Raw genomic sequence first — 24,521 nt, forward strand, 5'->3', positions numbered from 1 at the left:
TAAGGGTATGTGGAAAAGTTTTAAGGTGGCCCTGGATATCAGAACTGTGGAATTCAAATCTCTTACTGACAATCTTGCAGAAGGTGACTTGTTTTGCCAATCTTCAACACCTTCCAAGCTCTCCTCTTTTGACAGTCACTGATGCAGCATTAAGAAGCAGTCAACTTTAGATAGTAAATACATTTTTTTTTTGTAGAATGGTTTCCCTGCTTAGCAGAACAATTGAAATCTTGTGAGGTTATCGAATGAAGTTGTTTGCAAATGGTATTTGTAAGAATGCATAAGCTTTTGATCTTTAATATGCCATCTCCATTAATAATATTAATACCATTAACATTGCCAGTCTTTCAAATGTGTCTTTAGATTATGATATATTTTCAGTAATTAATCTCTCAGTAATTTTTAAGGTCTTGTCCAAACTGGAGTTATGCATACCATATGGAGCAGGGGCATTTGCCAGGCTTGCCTGGAAGAGGTCAGAGATGAAGCAATGGAGAAGAAAGAAAATTTAGCCAGTTACACCCAATTCCTTAAGGCATGATTCATGGCTCTCATGTCATAATCACATATTTGGAGACATAGCTCTTGAGGATAAATGGAGTCAGGACTATTTCACATATGTGGCTCTATTTCCATATAGCAAAATAATTGTAATTTACCAAAATAGATTTTATTGCAATAGTCTCTCAAGTCATGAAGACGATATCCTTGCTATTCCCACAAATATATTTGATGTGTTTGTTTAGGCTACTGTCCTCTGTGGCCTAAAATACTGTAATGCTCTTTCTTTGCCAAAAAATATGCATTGAGATTTCAAATTTTCTAAATGTGTTGTCTTTGATGATGGAAGTCTGATATCGAATGCTGGGTTGGAGTAACTAATCTACAATTCGCTGGTAGATCGGGAAATAATATGCTTTGTTTCTCTTGTAGATAGAAAAACAGTATGCTTTGTTCCATCAATATGTCCACTTCACATTATTCAGGATAAAGCTTTGTGAAATAAGAATCATGGGAATATCTGAATATGAAAGAAAAGGTACAAATAACAGCTTCATAAACTGAGAAATGTGCATAAATAAATCATGTAGATGTGGGCAGTTTGCTTAGCTGGCAAGAAACAAAATATGGAAAATCTGCTTGTTAAACAATAACCACAGTGTGTGCTTTTATGATGTTTTTTCACCACAGTAATTCATATTAGAGATAGAAGCAGTTACATGTTAAATAAAATCATTCAGCATTGTTCTCCATGCATTGCAAAGAGCTGACATGTTGTTTTTAGATGTCTCCCATTAGAAAGTAAATATTTCTCCAACATTATACGTCCACAAAATTTAATAAAGATGAACCATAAATAAAGTCTCGGGGAGATTTCAGACAGTTTTATTAGCAGATTGTTGAAAAGAAAAGGAAAATTAAATACAATAACAGTAAACGTGGTTCTCACATTGAAACCAGGCTCAAATAACTAGGCTACCATAGAAAAATTCCAATTCTTGCATTATGATGTAAAAACAGATTTTTGTACAGATTTTGTACAACAAAATTCGTAATAACCTTTTTTTCCTTTTTAGAAAACTTTAAATATATAGATAAAAATAGACAATTTTCATAGGTCCTACATGAAGATGAGTATGTTCTGTTCCAAGGGCTTGCATAGAGCGCAAATGTGGTTATAATATAGAACAACTAGACATTAATAGCTTTAAGATTACAAAAGCATATAAACAATAACATAAGCACAACTTTTATTTATCATCTATGCAAAAAATGGTAAAATCTGTATAACTAAAGAGGGTCAAAACAACTTAACTTAGAAACATTTCTTGAATTATTATATTTACACCATGTTAGATTCTTTCTTAATATTCACTTCAGGGGTTTTCCCCTTTAATTCATGTTAACATTTCCTTTAAAGTCAAAACAAACACTGAGTTGTTTCCAAAGGTCTTGAAAGTATAAATTGTAAAACTATTAAACCTACTTACAGATGACTCTATGCAAGGAGCAGAGCAATGGCAGATGCTACTACTTATTTCAGTTGTAGGCTTTTTCTCTTCTGAAGAACATATGATTCAAAGGTTTGCCACAGGTTCCTCTAACTTTAGAGCTATTACCCTTTAAAGACTGCAAATGGAACAAACATTTCTCACGTTATGGCAATAAATTGATGTTTTTGAACTAATGTGCTTTAGAAAACAAATTACAGAAAGTATTTAATACTATTTTGAATGAAAAAACATTGCTGTATTTTTAATGCAAACTAAAATGTGAACTTTTATATACAGCAATTCTTTATAGAGATTTTGGTGGTCTAGATATGCAGTAAATGAACTGAATATGTACCATGCTGAATGAAGACAGAAGCAGATAGAACTCAATATTACTTTTTACAAAACATTTGGGGCTTTTTGAACAAATACAATATTACTTTGAATCAGATCCATCTCTAAAGACTTCTTAAGGAAATTGCCATTGACATTTATGGTTGAGATTCATGTAGTATAATAAATAATATTTTATGAACATAAACTTTAAGAATGAAGAAAGCAAAACCTCTAAGCAATCAGTAACAGTGCTGATTCACAAAATCAGTCTTTAAAGGGGCAACCCAAAATTATGCCAAATAAAGAACATAACTTTCAAATGCAATAAGCACTGTGTTGTAGTTTATTTTTCCAGTTATCTGCACAAAGGTGAAAATACATACTGTAGCTTCCAGAAGGACAGGGAAAAGAAAAATACATAACCACTCTTCCCTATGACACATATGGGAAGGACAACAAACTTCAACTTTATCACTCAGAGCTACGTGATATTGGACTGATACATCAAGTGTTTGTTAGGTTTTGTTTTTCAGCAACATTAACATAATATGACTAACATATAAAAATATTTCTGGTGCTTTTGACTTGCTGCTCAGCCACAGTTCATTCTTAAAAGTGCTTCTTTGGGGCACTAACCAAGATTCACTATACAAATAAAAGTGGCTGATTCAGAATTCTGACATCACCAGATGCTTAAGATCTCATTCATTAATACTGTGACTCCAGGACAAATATTTACATGCCTGCATGCGTTAAAACTAGAAAGGCGTCTTTCTGACCAACAGGGTGACAAAACATATTATCTAAAAGTTTCATTTTCCTAAACTCTATTATTCTACTGCATACATTATACCTTCCTTGGATGTTGTGTTTATATACTGTACATATGACCAACAGTTGGAATTAGGAGCAAAGTATTTTTCATTTTTCCTAAAACCTGCCAAGTTGAAGTTTTAAATTTCTACCCTTTTTTTTTCTTTTTTTAGGAAAAAGAGGCTGTTTTATAGCATAAAATGGTTTGGCTTACATTCACTGATATGTTCACCAATACAAATTACATTTCACTGTATGGGATTTGATACCCATCCATAGCCCAAGAGGAAAATATGAGACCAAAAGCAAAATATATTTTCAGGAGAAATCCTCAAGTCAAAGGATTATAACTGAATGTAAGAGGGTTATATTCTATATCTTATTTCATTTTTAAGGAATCCTCTTTAGTCCTTTTATATGTTCACTTCTGGGATGTTTTGCTGGTTTCCAAAGGGCATAACAGTCTTAAAGTTTGGTGGTCACTGTAGGAAGGTTTTCTTGATGTGCTCAATACAGAATTGTCAGGGAAGGGCAATGTTTTCATTCCATTAAAAAAAAAAGACCATAATTCCAGGCCTAGTTCAGACCTGCCTGTAACTCTGTTTACAAAGGTCCAGAAGAAAGGTTTCAGTGACTGACTGCAAGATTCTGGTAATTTACAAACATTCTCTGTGTCTCTGGGTTGAGCCACAGGTCATAACAACCACTGGACACAGCTTTCTTGACTGCTTTGAACCTTTGACGAATATTGATACACAATGTGGAAGAAGTTACTTTGAAAGCACTTTGTTTTCTCTAAACTTCCCAATGTTGAATGTCTTACTGCAAAGTTACAGCACAGGTTTCTTCTACAGGAAAGATTCAGTACATTACAGATGTTTTCAAATAAAGTCTTCCATCTAAAAATAAAAGGAGAACATCTTAAAATAAGTATTAATTCATGGAAATAAAACTACAAAAATTATTCTGTTGGACAACAAGCTGAAATTCTTATCAAATCTTAGACCTATTTTGAGTTTTATTAGCCTTTACGCAGTTTCAAAGATAGTATGTAATTGCAAATACTTTTCAAGGTTGGAAGAGTGCATCATGTTTTAGAATCCATAAAGCTTTAATATATGCACATTTTGTATCAGTGTGAAAGCAGTATGAAAATAGATGGAGCTTCCTAGGTGTGTATTTTACTGATATGCAAACTTAGTTGATTCCTGCTGAATCGAAATTACTTCTTCTAAGATTGCAGAACCTAATTTTTCCTGCCTGAACTCACAGTATCTCCTTCACTAAATGCAAAGCTCCTTCTTAAGCCCTTTACCAATGTTGTTAAAAATACCATGAAATGTAACCATTGTGCATATTTGTAACTATTTATTTGATATCTCATTTAGGATAGCTCATCAGTATCAACCAATGGTAGGTAGCCTATTTCTAACTACAAGATTAACTAAATATTTATTGGGTTAAGATGCTAAAATATCATTCATCTTTGATCACCTAATTGAGAATTATGTATGTAAGTGGAAAAGAATACTTAAAAAAACAATCAGAAATCACTGAATGAGTCTTTGAGAGCAATGGGAATAGGAATTTGGAATTGGTAAAAGGAATTTGCTTAGCTCTAAATTTACCTTAAATTCAACTACAAAATCTTAATTAAAACTACTCCACTATGATGGGAGAAGTACCTTTGTATGGAATAAAATTTTTAAAAATGTTAATTGCAGAATATTTGACTGATCATTGACAGATACAATTAGAAGGTACAATTCTGCAAAGTGAAAGGTTATTATTTAGTATCAAATGATGCCATCCCCTTATGTTCACATAATGATGAGGAAATGCCAGATGATGTTCTACTTGTAGACTGTAATAGTGAACCACCTATATTTTCCTGACTACTTTTACTTCAGCAGTTCTATGTCATCTAAACACTTAAGTTTTCATTCTGTTCTGATCCTCCCACCCCTTAACAATCAGTAAGTACATATCTATAAACTCGTTGCTTCCACCTATCTGTATTTGATTTTAGTATCTGTTCTCCTCCACTAGGTAGTAAATTTTTGTCTATGAACTCTATTGTACTCTCCCAAGCATTTGGTAAACATTTGGGTTTTTTTTGCTAGTTTGTTTTTTAATGGTGTTCGTCAAGCATTTGTTATGTGCCAAACACTCTACTAAGAACTGGGGAAGATAAAAGCTAATCAGGTGAACACAGTTTATTTTCTACATGAGACTCACAATCTTAATCCCCATTTTAAGGATTAGGTAACTGAGGCCCAAAGAAATTAAGTGATTTATCCAAGGTCATACAGCAGACAAGTGGCAGAAATGGGAGTAGAACACAGGTCTTTCTGACTCCCAGACATTTATATTAATATCTATCTCCCCCTCCAGACTGTAAGTAAGCTCACTGTGGGCAGGGAATGGGTCTGTTCATTGTTATATTGTACACTCCTAAGTGCTTAGTATATTGCTTTGCACACAGTAAGTGCTCAATAAATAGGATTGAATGAATGAATAAATCCCAAACCCACGGGAATTTGTTTCTAAAGAAATTTGACTTGTTATTTTTAAATCATGTGGCTTATCCAGAGATGTTTAAGCAGTGTAAACTGAAACTGGCTCCATCTCTGTAACCCTGGGAAAGACACAACTTCTCTATGCTTCAGTTTCCCATCTCTAAAACGCAAGATATTTGTTCTCCCTCCTTCTTAGACTGTGAGTCCCTGTAGGTCAGGTGTAATCAAACCTGACTGCATTGTATCTAAACCAGAGGTTAGTATAATGTTGCTGTCACATATTAAGTGTTTAGTAACTATCACAATTCATTCATTCATTCATTCATTCAATAGTATTTATTGAGCGCTTACTATGTGCAGAGCACTGTACTAAGCGCTTGGGATGAACAAGTCGGCAACAGATAGAGACAGTCCCTGCTGTTTGATGGGTTTATAGTCTAATTGGGGGAGATGGACAGACAAGAACAATGGCAATAAATAGAGTCAAGGGGAAGAACATCTTGTAAAAACAATGGCAACTAAATAGAATCAAGGCGATGTACATTTCATTAACAAAATAAATAGGGTAATGGAAATATATACAGTTGAGCGGACGAGTACAGTGCTGTGGGGATGGGAAGGGAGAGGTGGAGGAGCAGAGGGAAAAGGGGAAAAAGAGGGTTTAGCTGCGGAGAGGTAAAGGGGGGTGGCAGAGGGAGTAGAGGGAGAAGAGGAGCTCAGTCTGGGAAGGCCTCTTGGAGGAGGTGAGTTTTAAGTAGGGTTTTGAAGAGGGGAAGAGAATCAGTTTGGCGGAGGTGAGGAGGGAGGGCGTTCCAGGACCGCGGGAGGACGTGGCCCAGGGGTCGACGGCGGGATAGGCAAGACCGAGGGACGGTGAGGAGGTGGGCGGCAGAGGAGCGGAGCGTGCAGGGTGGGTGGTAGAAAGAGAGAAGGGAGGAGAGGTAGGAAGGGGCAAGGTGATGTAGAGCCTTGAAGCCTAGAGTGAGGAGTTTTTGTTTGGAGCGGAGGTTGATAGGCAATCACTGGAGTTGTTTTTTATTATCGTAGCTGCAAACCAAAATATAATATGGGTTAGAATAGCAAATAAAAAGAAAATGCTTTTACTTGGAGCAGTGGACAGACATTTTGGAAGGTGGGAAAGGGAAACAAAGTGTGCTTTACTGGAACTGGCGAAGCAGATTTGACATCATGAGCAAAGAGGAAGCTGGGTTAGGACCTCTGGGTAAGGATCAGGTGACTTGCTCCTGGGATGGGATGGGATGGGAGCCAGCACTTTCCCCAGGAAGACTGGAGGAGCAGTGACAAATTGAGAAATAGAAAGGCATTAGTATGTTAACCACAGAGCAAGTGCCTGCCTTTTTTCTTCAGCTCCTCCCTCCCCTCCCCATCACCCTGACTTGCTTCCTTTGCTCTCCTCTCCTCCCCACCCCCAGCACTTGTGTATATATTGTCTGTCTATAATTCCATTTACTTATGAATTTTTCATTTTTCTTGATGCTACAGATGCCTGTTTACTTGTTTTTATGTCTGTCTCTCTCCCTTCTATACTTGAGCCCATTGTGGGCAGGATTGTCTCTCTCTGTTGCCAAATTGTACTTTCCAAGCACTTACAGTGCTCTGCACACAGTAAGCACTCAATAAATTCAATGGAATAAATGAATGAAGTAAAGAAGAGCCATACATAATTGATTTGTGAGTTGAGTTTGGCCTTTGATGTAACTTCTAGCGGCATGAGGAGAATTTTCAAGTAATTTTGGAAATAAGAAAACAGTAGTATAATATACCTGATCTAATATACATAAACTGAAATATAGCAATAGTTTCCTTAGTTAAGTGTAGTCTGCTCTCCCACAAAAGAGGGTGGTAAATCAAAATGACACTGTCAGTACCAGGGTCAAAGGATCAAGATCTTTGAGCACCTTTAGAAGATTAATCAATCAATCAATCATATTTAGTGAGTGCATACCATATTCAGAGCACTGTACCAAGCGGTTGAGAGAGTGCAATATAACAATATAACTGACAAAGTCCCTCCCCACAATGAGCTTACATTCTAGAGGGGCAGAGAGACATTAATATAAATAAATAAATTGTGGATTTGCACATAACTGCTGTGGGGTTGGGTCGGGGGAGGGGAGAGGATGTGAGTAAAGGGAACAAATTAGACTGATATAGATAGGAGTGGAAGAAAAGGAAATGAGGATTCAATCAGGGAAGGCCTATTGGAGGAGCTGTGCTTTCAAAAAGGTTTTGGAAGGTAGGGAGAGCAATTGTCTGCCAGTTATGAAGAGGGAGAGTGTTTCAGGCCAGAGGCAGGACGTGGGTAAGAGATCAGCAGTGGGATAGATAAGATGTAGGTAGTGAGAAGGTTGGCATTAAAGGAACAAAGTGTGCAGGCTGGGTTGTAGTGGGCAGCATAGAGATGAGGTAGGATGGAGCAAGGCAATTAAATGCTTCAAAGGAGTTTCTGTTTGACGCAGAGGTGGATGTGGAAACACTGGAGGTTCTTTAGGAGGGAGAAAACATGAACTGAATGTGGAAGACAACCTCTCTCACTCAGACTTCTGCTTCACTGGATGAAATACTGTCCAGCTCCCCATCCGTCCCTCTCTCTCTGTTTGCAGCAGCCTGAATGGAAATGGCAGATTCAAGTCAGGATAATGGTCTAAACCAGTGCTCAGAGCTCTGCTTGACAGTAAGCTTGTTGTAGATAGGCAATGTGTCTGTTCATTGTTATACTGTACCTTCCTAAACACTTAGTATAGTGCTCTGCACACAGTTAGTGCTCGATAAATACGATTGACGTCTAAGAGTTCTCAGTGTTCACAATTTACCTTCCCATTCAGGCTGCAGATGTAAGTGAAAACCATATTGGGATACAGAACTAAAGGAGATGATGCATGCCTTCAACTGTATTTCTAGGGTTGGAGCTGACATCTCCCAGACAATTTGTTCCAGGGAGGCAAAGACTTCTACTCATCCCTGGAGAATCTAACTGACACCTGCATGCATAACTCCATTCACTCTAAGTAGCCAACCTTATGGAGTCATCAGAGAAAAGAGAGAACATTGTGGAGTATAACAATAGGTATCTCACAATATTTAACAATATTTTAAAGATCCTCTAAAAACTGCCAAAGGGACCCAGATAATCTTAGCATAATTACATTGGAAATTACTTCATCTCGTTATTTTTATAAAACATTTTATCCCAATGCATAAATTCAATAGCAGAGTCTATGTTTCATTCACTTCCCTTTTCTATATTTGCTTCCTTTCCCATGATCTATTTTTTATTCTCCCTTCAATCATCTTGGTCAGATTCATTCTTCCTTTTTAATTGAATTGAGTTTTTTGGTTTGTTTTTTACATTTAGTCTTCCCAATTTCTCCAAAAAGTCAAAGCCTTTTGGGTCGAGCCCCTCCCTCAGCCTGTAAGACAGAAAGAATTCCTAATCTCAGAACCAGTTCAGTGATCTCTGCTGCTCTTTCTGCTCTCTATGCAATGAAGAGAGATGAAAAAGAAATTGAGTAAGGTCTTTTCTTAAAGGCTTTTTACTCTTCTGTGAGGCATGAAGAGCAACTGATAGCTCTGCAATGGTTGAGAGAGTCTTTGGCAAAGGCAGTGGTGGCTGAAAAGTAACCTATTCAAAATGAATACAGGAACCAAAAAGCAACACTGTGCAAATGGGATGATAACAAAACTACTTTTTAGTATGTTATATGAAAGGAAGTAAAAATTAACAAGGTAGCCATATCTCTGACATGTCCAAAAGATGTATAGAACTACTTTATATAAATTAATACCATGGCTATTTAAAGCCTGTTTACCAATTAGTAATGTTCTCTTCCCAATTTTAAGCTACATAAGGTAAAACCAAACATTATTGGAAGGAAGTAGGTTTTATAAAATGTTTATTCTTAATGTTAATTAGGAATATATTAAAAATATATTAATCACTTATTAACCCCAGAAACAATATGCAATTTAGGGCATATATAAGATAATGAAACCCAGTATGTGAACTTAGTATTTTATGTGACTTATCAGTTCTGTTAAAAACAGCTATGTCCTCTTGTAATTTATTTGAATAATGTTTCTAACAAATGGAAAAATGTCTCAATGTTAACGATGTCAACTATAAAATTCCAGCCCTCAGATATTAACTTTAATGGTTTAATATGTACAAGACATTTGTAGGCATTTGTTTTGGGAAGGAAACATATCCACTAATTCTGTTGTGTTTTACTCTCCCAAGTGCTTAGTACAGTGCTCTGCACATAGTAAGTGCTCAAAAAATGCCATTGATTGCAGACTTAAATAATGAATGGCAGATTGTTTCGAGCAAGTTGCCCCAAAGGTAACATTACAACAATTCTACTCTACTATTTCTCCTCCCACATCAAAACATTCTTGCAAAGATCTCTATGTCTTAGCAACGGAGTTTTAATGGCTTGTATTTGAGGAGTCTTTGTTCTTCCTTTCCTGCACTCTTGCTTCTGGAGTTGAACAGGTTAGTAGGAAGCAGCAGAAAAGCCTGCGTGGTCTAGAGGAAAGACCACAGGCCTGAGAGCCAGAAGACCTGGGTTGTAATCCCAGATCTACTATTTGCCTGCTGTGTGACTCTAGGGAAGTCACTTAATGCCTCTGTGCCTCAGTTTCCTCATCTAGGTAGTGGGGATTAAATACCTGTTCTTCATCCTATTTAGACCCTGGGCCTCATGTGGGACAGGGATTGAATCTAACCTAATTAACTTGTACCAACCCCAGTACGTAGACCAGTGTTTGACACACAGTAAACACCTAACACATACCACAGTAAGAATAATGAGAAAATGGAAAATTTACATTTTCATGTAATATATCAAGCAGAAGTTGAAACATTTGAAGTTTATTTGGCTTGAATTAAGTCAAGGCTGAAGTTCTAGTTAGTGCTCTCTAGATTTCTTCATTTTGGATCAGTAGTGTGAGAGAAAAGAAATCTGGATCTACCATTTGCTCTCTGGGAATGACTCTGGACAAGTCTGCCTTATCTGTAAAATGGGGATTCAATACTGTTCTTCTTCCTACTTATTCTGTTGCCCAAATACTGTGTCGAACCTCATTACCTTATTTCTCCCCGCCAGTGCTTAGTACACTATAAATCACTGTGAGGAGAAACATGTTAATTATTAGGGGCTGAACGGCAGTGATTGCTAGGAAAGAGTGATGATGAAGTAAGTAGTCAGTAGAAAAAATAATAGAAAAGTGTACAAATGCCAAGAAGTCAAGAAACTTACCTGATCTACTAAGGTTGCTGCAGAATAACACCGCAGCAGTCTCTGATTTCTTGGGGTTAATATTTTAACAACTATTTGCTATCCACTTATCTATGAATTTCCTAGTATAAAAAATGGTACTTTCCTTTCATCCATGTGGCTAGCACTGCCACCTCTGAGCATGGAGCACAGATTTCATGTCTTTCATCCATTAACCCAGAGAAGCAGTATTGCCTAGTGAATATAGCATGGGAGTGGGAATCAGAAGGACCTGGGTTCAAATTTTGGTTCCACCACTTGTCTGCTGTGTGACCTTGAGCAAATCACTAAACTTCTTTGTGTATCAGTTACCCCAGTTGTATAATCAATCAATCAATCATATTTATTGAGAGCTTACTGTTTGCAGAGTGCTGTATTAAGTGCTTGGGAGAGTACAATACAACAATATAACAGACGCAGTCCCTGCCCACGGGCATTGAGATTGTAAGAATAATGAGACAATTCCACCTGATTAGCTTGTATTCAGTACAATGCCTGGCATATAGTAAGCATTTAATAAATACCATTAAGCAAACAAACAAAAAACCCTTTCAACATTTTCCCTTTCCAGTACTTGGATCTAGTTGGAGGAGATTATGATCTAGCAATGAGGTAATAAGAGAATGTTAGGTGAAGGGAGATCTCAACATTAAACTCAAGCATTCCAGATCACAGGAGCCATGTAAACTTACTGTTAATGTTGCCCTCCCCATTTAGTTCAAACACTTTTAGTGTGATCCCATTAATTCAAGCAGTAAAGTGTGCTGTCCTAGTGTAATGATGAGCAATCTAAAATGGAGTAGGATAAAAAGGTGATGTTTGTTTCCCTTTGCAAAAGTTCAAAAACAGCTCATCTACCCTTGTTTCCATATTATGATCGAATGTGATTGATTAGTCCTTATCTAACTTCACTATCATGCCAAATCTGAAATCACAAATTGCAAATGGAGAGAATTGGGCTGACTTCTAGGAAAAACAAACAAACAAACTTCATCAGCTCAAAGTAGGGCACTTGCTGGGTCTGTACACACAAAGAAAGTGTTTAAGAAAGCCAATGATGATTGTTATGTGGATATATTTCTAACAACAAAAACAAAAATTAATAGCTTTATAAGGAAGAAATGTTTTAAAACATTTTTTATACATTTCCACTGGGGGGCACTTTTCCATTGAAAGTAAAAGGTGAAAACATTTTGAAAAACAACATGCATGCTTTCTCTGACCCAAATCATATTTCTGTTGTAGGCACACAAATCACAACACATGTTTCCACTTTGAACATGTTTACTGGCAACACAAAACTTTTCTATTGGAAGCAAATGTTTTGACTGTTAAGACTATACTAAGGAAAACATTTTCTGTGCAGCAGAATGTTTCATTTCAAAAATGCCTGCAAAAGAAGGCAATACTTTTGTTCCATTCATACTGCCAAACTCTTGACGTTTTGCGGGACAATGCATATTACTAACCCAGCTATTTGGCTATATATAAGTGTCAATAAAATATGAAAATCAGCAAGCCAAAGTTTGGCTCATTTAATCAATATTCGTTCAGATAAAAAAAGGTGGAAATAAGGGTATCAAGACTATGCTCAGAAATTAGTTTTGCAAAAAAGAAAAACACAAAAATAAATTTGCTATAGATTCATTATATCTCTTTTCTTACAAAATAGAATAACACAGTCATAACTAATAAATGTATCTCTAAATATTCAGTGACATTGGACCAATCACTTAACTTCTTTGTTCCTCAGTTACCTCATCTGTAAAATGGGGATTAAGACTGTGAGCCCCACTTGGGACAACGTCATTACCTTGTATCTATCCCAGTGTTCAGAATAGTGCTTGGCACATAATAAATGCTTAATAAATACCATTATTATTATTATTATTATTAAATACTAAAATGTAGATCCATAAATCCATTACATAATTTGATGGGAGTAGTCTGATTATTTTGACTTTTCTTCTATTAATTATGCAAATTTACTTAAGATAATATGGATAGTTTATGGCATCTTTGTCCCATGGAATTCTCCATAAGCCACATATTCACCATATATGGGACTGTATAGTTTTATAAACTTCATTTCTTGTTGGTAGTACCTTTACTAAATGGCTGTAATTTTATTAAAATTTACTTCCAGGCTTTGAAATATATTTAAGCTTGTTCCTTCAATAAAGGCCTAGTTAACTGTGTACCATCTAACAGCTCTTAAACCCAGAGCTGTGAAAAGCCAGATTTCAGAACTTTTTAATATCATATCTAGGAGTTATGGTTGCTTAAATAACATAGGAATGGGAATTGTCACAGACTTCTAACCTTCCTCAATGAAATGTCTTAATTATCTGAAGTAAGAGACACCAAAGAAGAGATGAACAAATGGTAATGATTCATGTGATGTTTGACAAGACAACCAACTGAAGTCCCACTTAAAGAAAAATAGAAACATATGGAAAAGATCTTCATTACACAGTAACCCATTTTCTCTAACCCCCAAAAGGAAGCAACTAATTAAAGAAAATATTTATTCTTTCTTTGCAATTTATTTTCCTGAAATAGAAGATATGAAGTATCTACTATCAAAGATAACACAACACATTCCTCTTTCTCATTTCCTTGTGTGACTTGTGGTCAATCCAACATTTGCATCTCTTCTGGTTTGTCAGATGTTATTTACTTCATTTACTCAATCTCCCCCACTCCCCAACACATACTTTCTCTAACATTATATTTTTCTAACATTAACATTTCTACCTGATATGCAATTGTCAATATCTATTTTCTTCTGGTCTCTTAAACCATGGCTTCTCAGACTATTCTTTTCAACCATCATGTATACAGATGTCCCATGGCATTCTGAGTCATGGCAGCACAGAATGCCTTGAACAGGAATGAACCAAATGAATCAGTGGCACTTAGCGCTTATTATGTGACGAGCATTTTACTAGCCATGTGGGAGCATACAATGCAATAGAGTTGATACATATGTTCCCTGCTCACAACGAGCTTATAGTTTAGATGGGAGACAGGCATGATAATAATGTACAGCTAGGAAAAATGGGAAAGTAACAAGATATGTAACCACCACCCAGGTGCTTCACTTCAACAGTGATGGGGAAAGTATTAATCAATCTATCTATCATATTTACCAAGAGTTTACTGTGTGCAATTGGGAAAATACAACCCAACATTATAATAGACACATTCCCTGCCCACAACACGTGATGTGACCCACCATTCTGTAATGGAGAGGCCTAAGGATCTTGTAGAATTTCTCCACTGGGGAATTTTCTCCATGGAAAGGGTGAAGAAACAGTGATAACCTGAGGCCTTCAGCATGGCCTAGTGGAAAGAATATAGGTCGGCAAGTCAGAAGCCTGGGTTATGATCCCTTATCTGCTCTGTGACCCTGGGCAAGACACTTACCTTTGCCGGGGCTCAGTTTTCTCATCTGTAAAATGGATGATTGATACCTACTCCCCCTCTTTTATACTGTGAAACCCATGTGGGCAGATTAAGCACTTACTACAGTGATCTGCACACAGTAAGTGTTCAATAACTATAGTTAAGGCATGAATTGACTACATCTTGATGTGATTTTCTTGTACTTACCTCTGATTTGGTACAGTTCCTGGTACATAGTTAGCTCTTAACAAATGCCACAGTCATTATTATTGCCATGCTGCTATCATGAAAATAATTGTGGCTCCTACTGTTGTTACTGCTGGATTTGAAACTGTGAGGAACCTGAAACTCTCCTCCACTAATCAATCAATCAATCAATCATATTTATTAAGCACTTACTGTGTGCAGATCACTGGACTTGGGAAAGTACAATATAAAACAATGTAACAAACACATTTCTTGCCCATTTGGAGCTTACAGTCTAGACAATACTCAAGATTCTAACTCAATGACCTAACTTTCTTGTATTTGTCTTCGTCTTGATATCTCCTGATGTCTTAACTGCTATACTAACCACTTGGGAAAATGCAAATACAATACAATTGGTAGATACAATCCCTGTCCACAATTAATTTTCTCTGTTATATAAAGCCACATTGGGATCTAGATACTGCCTGATTGACTATAGTCTCCATAAGTCTATTCAGATAATCTGAATTGGCTGGAATCAGGCTAGAAGCCCGCCTGCTAAGCAAAGATAGGTGAAAGCAGGAGATTGCCCAGAAGTTTCCATAATCCTCACCCTTTCTTGAAAATCATTATTATTACGCCTTGTAGCAGGCAAATGATTTCATTAGTCTTTATTTGTTTCTGAAATTTTAAGATATAGATTTCTAATTAGAACAATCCTTCATTAAGTGAATTTAAATGATCTTGGTATAATTCTTCAAATTTTGTGAGAAAACCATGTCATTGGGGTAAAAATTTGATCTCATCAGTAAAATATCCCACATCCCACTCTTAAATTCCCAATTCATAGATGTAATCATGTGAAGTGTTTCTCAGGAACAACATTTTTGCAGGTTTTTTTAAAGCATAAACGTCACAATTGAATTAGACAGGATTATTTTTGGATTCCATTTTTCACAAAATATAACAAAGTAGCTCTAATGTCAGTCAATCAATAAATCATGTTTATTGATCACTTGGTATGCAGAGTACTGTACTAAGTGCTTAGGAAAATACAGTACAACGAGTTAGTAAACACATCCTTGCTTTTCCTACTTTGTGACAAAATAAAAAAACCCACACATCTGCTGAACCTGTATTTGCATTTTTGGACAAGATTTTCCAGAATAAAATTCTAGCTTTGAATTGAGTTTTCATCAGGTAAGACAAATTCTTGATGCCTGGTGCAGGTTAAAGGGGATTTGCTGACAGAGGTAATCCTCAACTCATCATTTTCTGACTGGCAGATGAACTATATAATAATAATAATGTTGGTATTTGTTAAGCGCTTACTATGTGCCGAGCACTGTTCTAAGCGCTGGGGTAGACACAGGGGAATCAGGATGTCCCACGTGGGGCTCACAGTCTTAATCCCCATTTTACAGATGAGGTAACTGAGGCACAGAGAAGTTAAGTGACTTGCCCACGGTCACACAGCGTTGGGGAGGATACAAGGTGATCCCATGTGGGGCTCACAGTCTTAATGCCCATTTTACCGTTGAGGTAACTGAGGCACAGGGAAGGTAAGTAACTTGCCCAAAGTGCCGCAGCTGACAAGCGGTGCAACCAGAATTTGAATCCATAACCCCTGAGTCCCCAGCCCGTGTTCCTTCCACTGAGCCATGCTACTTCAGTAGGAACAGAAATGTTTTCAATTTGAAAAAATAAAAAATGTGGTGTTTTCAACTACAAATTTGTCTCCTAGTGGAAACAAATTGGGTGCAGAAAGGTGAACCTGGACACATTTTACAATGTTGACAGTGTACATAAAAATTTCCAGAATAATGTTGAGAACAGTGCTTGGCACATAGTAGCCTTTAACAAATACCATCATTAAGAAAATATAGAAGAACGAGATATGTGAAGAAATTTAGCAACAGTTTAGAAAACAATTTGAAAAACCAACTGAATCAGTAAGAGGCCTTCCCTGACTAAAATCTCATTTCTCCTATTTTCCCTCCCTTCTGCCTCACCTATGCATTATCTGTCCCATCCATATTCCCACATGCCATCCATAATTTATTTGAATGGCTCTTTCCCTCTCTACTCTGTAAATCCCTTGTGGGCATGTCTACATACTCTAGTTTATTAAATTCTTTCAAGTGCCTAAAAACAGTGTTCTGCACACAGTAAGTACTCAATGAATACTACAGATGAATAATTAACAGCATTTATTGAGGCCTAATCTGTGAGAACAATGTACTATGACCTTGGTAGAGAATATTAGAGTTAATAAGACATGATCTCTGAAATGAAAGAACCTGTATGAAATGTTAAAATCTGATCCAGAATCAATCCCAGACATGACAATCAAGACTCCCAAGGAAGCACTTAGTCAGCTCTCTGCACACAGTAAGCATTTAATAAATACCACTGATTGATAACTACACTGAACTTCAGGTAAAGACTATGTTATAAATTTCAATCTGTCCCCTCTTCTCCATATGCCCAATTTAGCCTTTTATTCCTCTGTATTCCCAGATCTTCTCCCCACAGAGTATGTTGTTTATTTTCTTTCATTTCAATCATGCTTCAGATGTTACTGACATTGCATCATCAGCGAGAGTCACTGGTGCCCTCTTGCTTTCCCTTTATGGCTTGTAGTTTCACCTATACTCTGGCCACAGCTGTGGGAACAGGGACAGTGTCAAATCTCCCTACCCCAGGTCAATCTGTTGCTGATCTGAGTTCTTGTAACTTTAGTTGAAACAGAGAGGTTTAGGGTGGGGATAGCTGTGCCTGCATCAGGAAGGCCCAACATATTAAGGAAGGTCCAACATTTCAATCTCTTCCATTAGCTTTAATCAATCAGTCAATGACTTCATTAACAAAGGAAAAAACTAGCACTTTACAATTGGGGATTTCATGGTTTGGGTGAATCTGACTTGGTGTATTTTAGCATCTGCAGTTATTTCAAGCTAGAATAGGAACCTTAGGGAAAAAATGATTTCCAAGTATCAAAGATTTTTGAATATTGGTGCAACTCTGAAATGATATAATTTGGTGCCCCCAGAGCTTAAAATATAATGCACACCTGGCATGATTTGGGACTAACACCTACATTATTGCTATAATTCAGAACAATATTACATAAGCATTTTTACTTGCCAAGCTTAAAGACCATCTGTAATTCTTACTTCTAATTTCTCAAAATATAAACACATTGTGCTGTCCACAGTGACTGCAAAGAATATCTATGAGATAGAGCATAAAGTTTAAAATGAGACTAAATTATTGTTGCTTTTTAGTTTATGACTCTATTCAATATAGTTTGATTACTTGAAAGGACTGCTAGCCAACATATTGCCAGAGAAAACAATATCATGAAAAATACATGTCTCTTAATGCAAGAGTTGCATTGACAATTTGTCATGGGCAAAATCTGCAGAATCAACAAAGATGTTAAATAAACAAGTCAAAATATGAATGATCTAACACGCCACTGTATATTTTTAGTAATATCTATTCTAATTCCACAGACATAAACTAGATGTGTAAATTTTCTTGTCCAGACATTATTATACTCATTTGCCTAGCCAAGCTGTGATGCTGAGTAATACATCCTTAGTAACTACCTTGAAAAAAAGACCAAATCACATTTCAGTTTTCTTAAATGATTGGCTCTGTATTAATTTTAGCAAATAAGTGTAACACAATATGCAACGAAAGGTGTTCATTTTACTCTTTCTTGTTTTAAATTGTTTTGCAGTGAATCACATAATAAGCCATAGTATTATTATTTCATATTTTCTCTGTTGCTTAAAACAAGGCCTTGAACATATCAAGGAAGGGACAACATTTCAGTCTTCATTAGTTTTAATCAATCAATCAATGGTATTTATTGGGCACTTACTATGTGCAGAGCACTATTCTAAGTGCTTGGGGCAGTATAATGCAACAGAATTAGCAGACACAATCCCTGCCCAAAATGAGCTTACAGTCTATAGAGGGAAACAGACATTAATATGAATAAATAAGTACTTTATAATAAATGAAAAATAATTAAAAGGATATATATACATTATACATATATATTTACAGAAGTGTTGTAGGGTTGGGTGAATATGAAATGTCCAAAGGTCTCAGATTCAAGTGCAGAGAGTCATCATTCATTAGGTCAGTCAGTCATATTTACTGAGTGCTTACAGTGTGCAGAACACTGTACTAAGCACTGGGGAGCATACAATTTGACAATATAACAGACACATTCCCTGATCATTGGGAATCACATGAATTTCCCCATAGTGCAAAGCATGTTTTATATGGATCATATTCTTTTATAAGGTACTCACTTTTTGTTTTGCTGCCCTAGTATCCCTGTAGACTGTAAGCTACTTGTAGGCAGGAATCACTACTAACTCTGTTTTACTGTACTTTCCCAAGCATTTAGTACAGTACTCTACACACAGTAAGTTCTCAATAAATGCCACTGATTGATTGATTGATAGTAGCAGTACCGTTAATATATCTTCTGTAGCATACACAGGATATAATTAGAAACATGGTACATGAGACATGGAAGGGAGAAGAAAATTGACAATGAGAATTCATTTTTATATTAACTTTTGAAGAATGATTTCACTGTCTAAAGAATAATGATCACCAGAGAATGTTTGATATAATCATAAACCAAAAACCATGGTGTGAAGTACATCCACCACCCCAAAAACATTGAAAAATTGGGTCCTGTGCTACCCAGTAAAATGACTAGCCTGAGGATTACTACAATACTAGAACTTGGATGGATGAACAGGATTGAGAAAGAAGTTTTGAGTTCAACTACATTTCTTTTTCAGGGCTATAACTGCAAAACTAACTTTAGTAAATGTTTCAAATGAAGTCTGTGTCTTCACATGGTGACCGGATAATTATTCTTCATAGTGGGTCATCTTTAATGATGTTAAGGAAAGCTGAAAGATCCCCTCCTCTCTTTCACTGAGAATGGAACCACCTCTAATCCTTACAAGTGCTATGACCATGTTTGAGGGTACACAGGCTCCCCAACGCTTAGTTAGTGCTCTGCACACAGTAAATTCTTAAGAAATATCATGGCCCAGAAGTCTTTGATTCAGTTTTACCTTATATGACCTTGGACATTTTCAATTCCGGTTCCTCGTTCTAGGTAACCTTCAAGTTCTTCCAAATATTTAATGTTTTCCCTAACTTTTCTCATGGTTCAAGAAAGTGATGCTTCATTGTTTACTGATCTGAAAATAGTTCTTTCATCTGCAGATAATTTTCAAGTTTTATATCAATCTTAGATGATTCATTTTTATTGCTTGTGAAAATCAAGAATGCATCATCAGTAGTCCTTAGTGGCAACAGAGGCTTTTGATGAAGCACCATTCGTATGAGGTAATTGAATTTTAGATATACCTTCTCTAATTCTTTTTCCACTTACGGTGGCCAATCCATGCATGTCTTATTCCTTTATAATAATAGTAATTGTGGCATTTGTTAAGCACATACTCTGTTCCAGGCACTGAACTAAATGCTGGGGTAGATACAAGCAAATTATAGTTGGAGGACATGTGCCTTCAATAAGGCTTCGAAGGTGTTAAGAGTAAACGTAGTCAGATATGAAAAGGGAGGGTGTTCCAGGACAGAGGCAAGGTGTGGGTGAGAGGATGGAAGAATACAATACAACAGATTTGGTAGAAATGTTGTCAGCCTTTAAAGAATTTACAGACCAGGAAAATAATAATTTCCTTTACTGCAAAAGGTAAATTTTTCCATCAAAGTCAAATGTTACCTAAAGCTTCTTGGCCACTTTTGTATTCTATCATGATACTTTCCCCTATAGTAACCTCTCCCTCTTGCTGTGTGCCATCGCTCTTTTATTCTGTGATGTGACAAAAGAACACTTGAATTCAGTCCTCCTGTCATCAATATTCCTTTACTTTTAAAGCATTTCCTGCCATTACTCAATCACTTACATCCTCTGTATACAAAACAATTCTCAATGTTCAATACTGGAAATAAACTAGTGCTGTAACTAAAAAAAAACTCCTATAAAAGCAGTTTTATGAAATAGTGAACACAATCAATTAAATCTCACATGGGGTACACTGCAAACTCCATTGTATCTTTTGAAAAATTGGAATTGGAATTTCAATTTTTTTAATGTTGCTCTAGTTAAAATGACAGAGAATGCTCAATAACATTTGTTTTTCAGATGTTATAAGCCTAGAGGTTTTTTGAATACTTCAATTATAAAAACATTTAAAACATACAAACTTGTGCAATTTTTATTTTAATGAAGATGAGAAGTTCATTAAAGAAGATAAATATTTCATTAGATGTTAAATAAAACAAAGAGATTTTTTGGCTTCTCTCAGCACAAAATTCCTTTGAAAGATTAATTAATACATGCAAATTATGCAAATTAGACCCATGCAAATATTTTATGAAGATAATTAAGGGAACCATTAATTACTGCTTTTTTTTGCTTCAGTGAGATTCATTCATTTAATTTTAATTTCACTTTAACTGTTTTGATGTATAATCTTGCAGCTAAGAAGTTTATCTTTCCTGGTGGGTCACTTAAACTTAAAAATTTCATCAAGTGAGCAGCAACAGAAATCTGTAATGATATTCTCTGAACTATGTTTGGTATCAAGAGAAATTTCTGACACAATACACTCAGAGAAACAGGGAAACTAGAAGGGAATGTGATCTCATTCTTGGACAAGTTTCAACTGCTGGAAAAGCAATTAATTTGCTTTGGCTGTGCTAATATAGGGGAATTAGAAAGTGTGACACAAGACAAATAGAAATAATTAGTTCTCCAAAATGATGTTCTCATTAATATGGTTCGAACAGTAGAAATAAAAAACATTATTGTGGCATGTCTGCATTCTTTCCCTAGCCACAGGAGGTGGAAATAATGCATCACATAGCATTTTTAACATTTACCATTTTAACATGTGACATTGGTAGTTCTGATTTTTATTTTATTTTAGAGGGGGCTAAGGTAAAAAGATTATTTTCACAGATGCTGTAGATTGATAAAAGCAAAGCTGATGGACTTTTCCTATTAACCATCTTTTGGTTCTGAATTTAAATTTTGATTTCACTTTCTTAAACCTCAGTGGTAGCATGAAATCTGAAATAATGTGACAATGTTCTTCCATTACAGTTTCTTTATCACAGTCTCATTCAGTTAAAAACTTAGAGTGCATTAGCTACATATATGAAAGCATATCAGTTACTTAATGCTTTCTTTATATATGTGTTTTTGATCATTTCTTAAAGCAGACTTATCTACTCTTGCTCAAAATAGGAAGCTGGTGGGGATGAAAGACAGGGAGTGCCCTTTCAGAGTATGAGCAGTTGTAAATGGATGCTAAAGACTTTAAACTATGGGAAATATTGACTGAATAGGTGCATATTTTGAAAAACATTAAAACTGTCCTATCCTTAATTAAATTTCTGATCAAGATTTGCAGTATGTTATGCTTTCATTATTTTTTTTTATGTAAGAGAGAGTCTGTTCAGTCCCATAAACTTGTGTGAACAAGACACAAAAAACTCTTCCATTTTTAGTTTGTCTTCTTAAAAATATTTTTTTTTCCCTAAAGGGCAATTATAGCATTATTTTCCTGATGGTCTACCTTTCCTGGACATCTACATTAAAAAACAAAATGGATTTTTAAAGTTTCTAAAAATGGAAAATATATCATCATCCTCACCATCATCAGTATTTACTGAATGTCTCTTTGATGCAGAGTACTGAATTAGACACTAGTACTATACTAAGAGTACAGGCACACAGCTGAATTTTAAAGCTGAACTTAACTTGTAAAAAGATACGTGACTACTTTTAAAGTTTTCTCTCACTGCTTCCTTATTTAAACTTTTATTGGGCAAATAAGCTTTTTTGAGGCATTTGCAAATGCATAAATGTTTGGGACTAGTACTCTTTCAGGATCTGTTTCAAATCATTTACTGAACTCAACTATGAAAATGAACTCCTTATATTTCGTTCTAAATTTCTAAATTCCTTAGATCCATTTCCTTTCATTATCTGTGTACACAGGTGTATGTTTGGCGCACCTCTCAAATTAGTATCTTCTGTGAATTTCATTAATGTACTCTGTTTAACCACTCTTCCAGATCATTAATTATGGTGTTAAATCAAAATGGATCTAGCATTGATCCTTTGGGTCCATTGCTAGATATCTTTCCTGATTGCTATTCATCACTATCTTGTGTTAGGGCTCTTCAGACAGTATTCAAGCTGTGATCGTGTTCATGTGCAAACTACTTTGAACTATCTTTTTTTATATATTTTATAAGATATACTTGATAAGATACTGTCAAAATCGTAAAAATTCATTCATTCATTCATTCAATAGTATTTATTGAGCGCTTCCTAAGTGCAGAGCACTGTACTAAGTGCTTGGAATGTACAATTCAGCAACAGATAGAGACAATCCCTGCCCATTGACAGGCTTACAGTCTAATCGGGAGAGACAGACAAAAACAATAGCAATAAATAAAATCTAGGGGATGTACATCTCATTAAAACAATAGCAATAAATAGACTCAAGGGGATGTACATCTCATTAGCAAAATAAATAGGGTAATAAAAATATATACAAATGAGCAGACGAGCACAGTGCTGAGGGGAGGAAAGGGGGGGGAGGAGCAGAGGGAAAGGGGGGGAAGAGGGGGTTTAGCTGAGGAAAGGTGAAGCGGCGGGTAGAGGGGAGCAGAGGGAGCAGAGGGAAAAGGGGAAGCTCAGTCTGGGAAGGTCTCTTGGAGGAGGTGAGCTCTCAGTAGGGCTTTGAAGATGGGAAGAGAATTAGTTTGGCGAAGGTGAGGAGGGAGGGTATTCCAGGACAGTGGGAGGATGTGGCCCAGGGGTCGACGGTGGGATTGGCGAGAACAGGGAATGGTGAGGAGGTGGGCGGCAGAGGAGTGGAGGCTACGGGGTGGGCAGTAGAAAGAGAGAAGGGAGGAGAGTTGGGAGGGGGCAAGGTGATGGAGAGCCTTGAAGTCTAGATGAGAAGTTTTTGTTTCGTTCAGAGGTTGATAGGCAACCACTGGAGGTTTTTAAGAAGGGGAGTGACATGCCCAGAGCGTTTCTGCAGGAAGATGAGCCGGGCAGCGGAATGAAGAATAGACTGGAGTAGGGAAAGACAGGAGGAAGGGAGATAAGAGGGATCAGAGAAATATTTTTGTAGTTAGTGGCATTCCATTACTGTGGGAAGTATTAGCTATGTTGAAATATGTTGAAATATTTAAAGACTTCTCCAAATAAGACACTATGAGCCTCTGTTACTCCATCCTTTAATATTGTAATTGAAATGTTTTATAGGGAAATAAATAATTTTTTTTTTTTAACTTTCAGCAGATGAGGTAACTGAGGCACAAAGAGGTTAATTGACTTGCCCGAAGTCACACAGCTGACAAGTGGCAGAGCCAGGATTAGAACCCATGATGTCTGACTCCAAAGCCCATGCTCTTTCCATTAAGCCACACTGCTTCTATGCAATTAACTCTACAATACAATCAGCCCATGTACCATCCAATCCAAGGTTACAGCAAATATTACTGAAAATTATTTGACCTTAGATATCAACCAACTCTTCATGCCTTATTTCATGCATACTTCCAACTAGTACTGACTAATATTCAGTGTGAAGAGTACTAGGGAAGAAATGCATTTCCACCCACTCCCAACCTGGACTGAGATTAAGCGATCAACAATGCATGCATCTTGGAGAAAGTTTTGTTGACATTTTTGTGTCTGACTTTCAAGGCATTGAAGAGACCGCTGAATAGATAACCAAAGAAGTTGTAGACATGGATGATGATACTGTAAAATGGGGATTAAGTCTGTGAGCCCCACGTGGGTCAACCTGATTATTTTCTATCTACCCCAGCGATTAGAACAGGGCAGCACTTAACAAATACCATTA

At 36.3% G+C, this 24,521-nt stretch overlaps 1 protein-coding gene across 1 annotated transcript in view; it reads right to left on the minus strand.

The window, feature by feature from the left end:
* Window positions 1-1,370: 1,370 nt before the first annotated feature.
* Window positions 1,371-24,521, minus strand: part of DACH1 (dachshund family transcription factor 1) — a 487,154-nt gene continuing 464,003 nt past the window's right edge. The window contains 1 exon segment of the mRNA XM_029055520.1: window positions 1,371-4,042. Coding sequence (XP_028911353.1) covers window positions 4,005-4,042 — 38 coding nt within the window. The 3' untranslated portion in view covers window positions 1,371-4,004.

The sequence above is a fragment of the Ornithorhynchus anatinus genome, chromosome 2 (genome assembly GCF_004115215.2).
Source record: "Ornithorhynchus anatinus isolate Pmale09 chromosome 2, mOrnAna1.pri.v4, whole genome shotgun sequence".
NCBI classification, from domain to species: domain Eukaryota; kingdom Metazoa; phylum Chordata; class Mammalia; order Monotremata; family Ornithorhynchidae; genus Ornithorhynchus; species Ornithorhynchus anatinus.